Source organism: Malania oleifera, chromosome 7 (assembly GCF_029873635.1).
Source record: "Malania oleifera isolate guangnan ecotype guangnan chromosome 7, ASM2987363v1, whole genome shotgun sequence".
In the NCBI taxonomy this organism is placed as follows: domain Eukaryota; kingdom Viridiplantae; phylum Streptophyta; class Magnoliopsida; order Santalales; family Ximeniaceae; genus Malania; species Malania oleifera.
This window is the reverse complement of record NC_080423.1, coordinates 96,727,838-96,734,348: the sequence shown is the minus strand read 5'-3', so window position 1 is coordinate 96,734,348 and position 6,511 is coordinate 96,727,838. Positions and strand designations below refer to the sequence as shown.

Genomic DNA, 6,511 nt, shown 5'->3' with positions numbered 1-6,511 from the left:
GTTCGCAATAGCGAACAACGCGCTGGACGTGGGGATGAACATCACGAACAATGTTCATTTACAAGATGACACGTACGAGGAGGAAATTGGTGAAGGGACGAATGAGTTCCCCGATGATGTCGACCCACCCCCCCGTCAATTGAACGATGGCACGTATACGGCAGATTTCATGGTCGAACCTCCTATGTATGGTGTAATTGATGTAGATGTTGCATATTTGTCCCATGGTGACGAGCTTCCTATACGGATAACTCGTTGGGATGAATCATCAGAACTGAGTCAAGGGATGCTATTCGGGTCGAAAGATCAATTGATAGCTGCTGTGCGAATATACCACGCTCGAACGCACCATGACTTCCACGTCCTGCAGTCAACCCCACTATTATGGGTTGTTAGGTGTAAGAACTCTGAATGCAGTTGGAGACTGCGTGCGATGTATCGTCAGAAACATCGATTCTTCGAAATCACTCAATATGGTGGTTCGCACACATGCTTGAATGAACTCCTCTCGCAAGACCATAGCCAAATCATGTCGTCCCTTATTGCTAGTGAGATTGTGAATATGATAAGGGGTGATGCGTCGACCTCAATCGCTACATTGAAAGAATTCATAGATCGTCGTTTTGGCTATTCCATCTCATATAAGAAAATTTGGTTAGGAAAACAGAAGGCAATCGCCCAAGTATTCGGCGATTGGGAGAAGTCTTATCAGACGTTACCTAGGTGGATGGAAGCAATGTGCACTTATAATCCTGGTACTGTCGTCAAGTGGAGGTGGAACCCTATACCAGGCAGCGATCAGACCGTAACATTTGTATCAGTCTTTTGGGCGTTCGCAGCATCTATTCAGGGTTTTCCCCACTGTCCTCCTGTGATATGTATAGATGGGACACACTTGTACGGTAAGTACAAGGGAAAACTCTTTATTGCGACGTGCCCGGATGCAAATAGGCAAATATTTCCCCTTGCATTCGCTATTGTGCAAGAGGAAAGTTTGGACACATGGAATTGGTTTCTGTGTTGTCTTCGTTCCATTACCGATAGGAACGACATTTGCCTTATATCAGATAGGCATCCAGGGATCATCGCTGCAGTGTCTCACAATCCCGATTGGCAGCCACCGCGTGCGCACCACCGATTCTGCCTTCGACACATTGTAAGCAACTTCAGCACGAAAGTGCATAGTGTCAATCTGAAGTGAATGGCTGAGTGCGCGGGAAGGGAGCATCAGGTCAGAAAGTTTAACATGTGGATGGAGAAAATCTTCGACGAGGGTGGGGAACCTGCGAAGACGTTCTTTGATCAAATCGCTCCTCATATGTGGATTCAGTGCCACGACGGGGGCGGAAGGTATGGGAATATGACGACAAACCTTGTCGAATGTTTCAACGCCGTCCTTAAGGGCGCTCGTAGCCTCCCAATCATTGCCCTTGTGCAACTGACATTTTATCGCGTTGCACATTATTTCAATAGCCGACGTGAGGCTTCTCGTAATGCAATATCAGGAGGAAATGCATTAACTCCTCATATATTGCTTGCGATGGAAAGAAGGAAGTTGAAGGCGACCGGACATCGCGTGACGACGTTCAACTGGTCTAGAGGTACTTTTAGCATCACAACTGAGCAGTTGGGACCTCATAAAGGAAACAACGTGCAAACGCTGCGCATTCAGGATTTGCACGGCTACTCGTGTGGGAAGTGGCAAGCTTTACACTTTCCATGCTCCCACCTTCTCGTTGCATGTGCGGAGACACGACTCAACGCCATGCAGTACGTTGAGCCTTGTTGGAGCACCGCCGAATATTATGCGACATATGCGGCGGATTTTCAACTGATTATGCACGAGGCGTACTGGACAGCATCCTTGTTGCCGACTATATAGGAAAATCCAGCATATGCTCGACATAAAGGTCGCCCAAGGAGCTCTCGTATACACAATGAGATGGACGCTAGGGAAGGTAGGAAAAGGAGCACGTGCAGTATATGTCATCAAGAAGGGCATAATCGCACAAGGTGTTCGAGAAGGACCCACTCGGGCGATGCAGCGAGACCGTCTCGTTGATGTCGTATGCAGTTTTATACTATTTCACACCATTTTTTTTTTGTATATACCTATTCTGATGCAACGATGCATTTCCAGGATTGATCCAGGGCCGTCTGATTCGAGGGTCTTGACGATGGGCGATCATCACAGGGCCAGCCGAGCGTGGGCTGATGGGCATACGGAGCCCCTGTGCTGCCGAGGGGGCACACAGTTTGCCGAGCGTTGGTTAGAGGCAGACCCCCGCATTGTCCAGCTGATACGCGATGCGGGGTTTTATGGCATTTATCGGATTGCTTATATCCAGCTTGATTGGCATCTTGTCACATCATTGGTAGAGCGATGGAGACCCAAGATGCACACGTTCAACCTACCTCATAGCGAGGCCACCGTCACATTACAGGACGTAGCTGTTTTGTTCGAGTTGCCGATTGATGGGCGAGCTGTCACTGGTCGCACGGCCGGACCAGTGGAGGGACCTACAGACCGTCAGGGTCGACTCGCCCTGCGTACTATGCGCGAGCGTTTGTTAGGCGTCGTTCCGCCTGACATCGAGTTGGTTGGTGCACGCATCTGTATGCGGTTCCTTGAGGGGGATGCGTTTCATGAGCTCCCGGCACATGCAGATGTTCAGACGATAGCATGCCACGCACGAGCCCACTTGTTGCGTTTGATTTGTGGGGTGATGTTCTTGGATGTTTCCGATAGTTATGCGCATCTTATGTTCCTTCCACTTCTTGAGGACTTCGGAGCGTGTTACTCGTACAGTTGGGGGTCTGCCACTTTGGCGTGGTTGTACAGGGAGATGTGTCGCGCCGCGCACCACTCGAAGACACAAATTGTGGGCCCCCTTCGCTTACTCCAGGTTTGGGTTTGGGAGAGATTTCCTTCATTCGCGCCTACGCGGCGAGGTTTCCTGCAGATTGAGAGGGGCCAGGACGGTCGTCCGGTTGATCCTCTCCCACTTGCATATCGGTTAGTACAAATTTTATCTATCCCTTCTCATTCACTCAATAACTATTACGAATACTAATTCGTAATATGTAGTAGTTTTGCATTTGAGAACTTACATTTCATCTTATACAGATGGAGGGATGACTTGAGGGCATCGATGGTTGCGCTTCACACATTGCCCTGGTATAGGTTCGAGTTGGACATGCACCGGGAGCATGAGGTATAAATCAGTTAAAGTATAGCACATGAAAGTATTTCTTTCTTTCTTTCAGTTGTGTATAGTCCGCTTAACTTTTTGTTTTGTCTAATTGTAGTTTATATGGATGCCCTACACGGATGAGATTTTAGCCGACATGCCGCCTGCCTATGCAGACAGGAGGGACCTGTGGGTAGCGCGAGTGCCACTCATATACTTTCATATTATTGAGTGGTATCTCCCCGATCGAGTCATGCGACAGTTCGGGTTTCGACAGGTCATTCTCGCCCCATTTATGACTTCGGGGGTAGATATTATTGGGAACGATCTCCACGGCATGGATGGGCGCGGTCGAGGGGTCACAGACTGGTCGAGTACACACGCGATATTCGTCACTGCGTGGGAGCATCGACGAGACTACATTGTACGAGGAGTGGCGGAGCACAGTCCGATGCGTCTAGATGACCCATACTTCACTTGGTATAGGTTTATCACACGCCGCTTCGTCGATAGGACCGCAGCTGTATATTTGAGCCTCGTAAGAAGATTAATGCCACAACTCATTTTATTATATATGTGTTCCAATTTCAATGCGTTAATAAAATATGTTCATATCCTGCAGGCTGACATAGTCATTGAGGCAGACCAGATCTCATAGGATTTTGCGATCCACCGATTGATGAGTACTGCACTGGACCTCGTCCACGAGGACGGTCGACGGATCCCAGAACGAGGAGGTCGACCTGATGTACCAGCACAAGGAGGTCGACCAGCTCCAGTACGAGGAGGACGACATGCCTCCTCTAGTCATCCAGGGACTCCCATGTCCTCCCCACCAGTTGTACAAGCTGAGTACTTGTTCGGCCCGTCAGCACCTTATGCGCCTTCCATTGTAGCTCATATTGCCGGACCATCGAGCATACCGATTGATGCCCCATCCGACTCTGCTGCTACCCCATCCATGTCATTTTTATTAGACGATCTTTTCGATGGGGTGGAGGTCGATGCACCCCCTAGGCCGCCTCGTTCTCGTCTCTAGACATCGTATCATTTATCACCGTGTGCGCTCCGTATGGCTGATGATGATGATGCAGCACCTCTTGGGGGAGAGGATTCACATCCAGCACGACGGGTCAGGACACCTGATGATGCTGACGAGCAGGGAGAGGGTAGATGCAGACGGCAGCCACCACGACCCCGGAGACGACCTCGCTGCGGCACGGAGTAGTTTAGCATTACTTTAATTGCATTTTATTTGTATGTATATCATTGATTGTTTTGATTTCATTTGTATATAATTGATTATTTTTTTTATTCTTTTCTATATATCATTTAATAATTCGTATCTCTAAAGAATTCAATACTGCCAAATCTAAAAAATGACATATAATTCGTATCGTCTAAATTTGCATGTCTAGTTAAGTTAATTCTTTAAATTGAATTGTCTTTTACTGCAAAATTCGTATTGCTAAAATTTGTATGTCTGCATGCATTTATGTGCGTCGTCAGATGTAAATGTGTTTCAGCACTCTAAACATTTACACGTTAACCTCCCTTCACCGCCATATACTACATGCACCGAAAATTTTAGGGAGCACTTAATATATGTTCTCTCCATTAAACTCCTAGTCAATTTGTCTTAAAGTATATATAAAATAAAAATATATTTTAAATTTTTTATATAAATTTAGAACATAAAAAATGAATTTGATATTTTTACAATTCTTTGAAAAATTAAAAATATTTGTTTCCACACGCAAATAATGTTACATTTTTTTTATTATCTTTTAATTTTATATAAATAATATTGTACTTTCATTTTTACACACATGCGTCAAGGCGAGAGAGGTCCAATTTTTGAACTTGAAAGAAAATAATAATAAATCTCGTTCTCATGAAATATCCCTGCCTTCTTCCTCCTTTCTCACAGTGCAGCTTATTATTAACTTGAAGCGCAACCTGACAAATTGAACTATATATTCTGTGTTTTGAATATTTCATATATTTTTATTTAGCAATAGACATGCCTTTTGTCAAAGGAATTGTAGAGATAATTATTATTTTTGTTTTTTAATTATACTCAATTTTTTAAAAATTTAATTATTTTAATATGAATGGGTGACTAAGACAAAAAAGCATTCTAACAATAATCCAATTTGACCCAAATCCTACTTTCAAACACCAAAAGGATGGGTCAAAATAATTGGTTTAGTATGCGGATAGTCAAAATGTAATAAAAAAGAGTAAAAACAAAAAAATTAAGACGTACGAAGCGGTATTAATGCTGCTATTATCTTTCATACACTTCTTAGAGAGACTATATGCATGTAATATAATAATTATAATTATATATGTAAATTAGAGTCTTAGTGCTGCTAACTGAGTTCGTCATACTTGTTTTCAAGTTGATTAAGCTTGTGTTAGAAATAGTCACACTCCTTACATGATTAGCTTTTGTCAACTCACGATACTCACAGATCAAATTTCATTATCTCTTTCCCATTAATTTTGCATGTGCTCTACAGAGCTTCAATCTTACTTAAAACTTTTTTGTTTTGTTATTTATTTCTTTAGATAAAATTTAATTAAAATTTAATTTTTTAAAGTTATAATTTAAATTTAGTTATAACTTTCCCTTTTTACAAATTTAAATTTAAATTTAAATAATAAATTTAACTTTGTCTTGCAAAATGTTTAATTGTTAATTTTAAATATTACATCCAATAAACATTTTGCAGCATTATAATTATTAGACATTTTTATAACGTATTGAAAAATTTATTTCTTCTAATTATAATTTTAGATAATTTTGAAATAATACAAATTATTTTTGTCATACTTAAAGAATTAGTTGGCACAAAGCATCAAAGCATTAAATTCGAAATTTTTTTTCGATCTCTAATCCACGAGTTTTAAAATATCATTTTATTAAGGACAAATTTTATTATTCCACATGCATTTAATAGTTAACTAACAAAATATTCATTTCGTCAATAAAATTCAATTATACGAAATTTTGTAGTATTTTTTGTAAATTCAGGGGTTAGAATCATATTTTGATATATTTTTTTAGATTTTATCCAAATTTTTATGACAAAATACTTATTTATAATCAATCATTTCGTTTATGTAAATTTTTTTTTAAAAATTATATATTTTCAATTTAAAAATTAAAATTTAAGTTTAAATTATATTTTTAAGGGAAAGTTATGATTAAATTTATTAAAAGGGAATGTTTATTATTTAAATTTAAATTTGCAAAGAAGGGAGTAAATAGAGCCGCAAATCTCACAGGACTAACCTGCAAGATTTTCCCATTA

The 6,511-nt window shown here is 41.2% G+C and overlaps 1 protein-coding gene across 1 annotated transcript; it reads left to right on the top strand.

Annotated features, from left to right (window-relative positions):
* Positions 1-595: 595 nt before the first annotated feature.
* Positions 596-4,581, top strand: LOC131159251 (serine/threonine-protein phosphatase 7 long form homolog). Its single transcript, XM_058113997.1, has 4 exons — positions 596-3,016; positions 3,128-3,215; positions 3,310-3,729; positions 3,814-4,581. The coding sequence occupies exons 1-4, from the start codon at positions 1,896-1,898 to the stop codon at positions 3,847-3,849; spliced, it is 1,665 nt and encodes a 554-aa protein (XP_057969980.1). The 5' UTR covers positions 596-1,895; the 3' UTR covers positions 3,850-4,581.
* Positions 4,582-6,511: the final 1,930 nt, after the last annotated feature.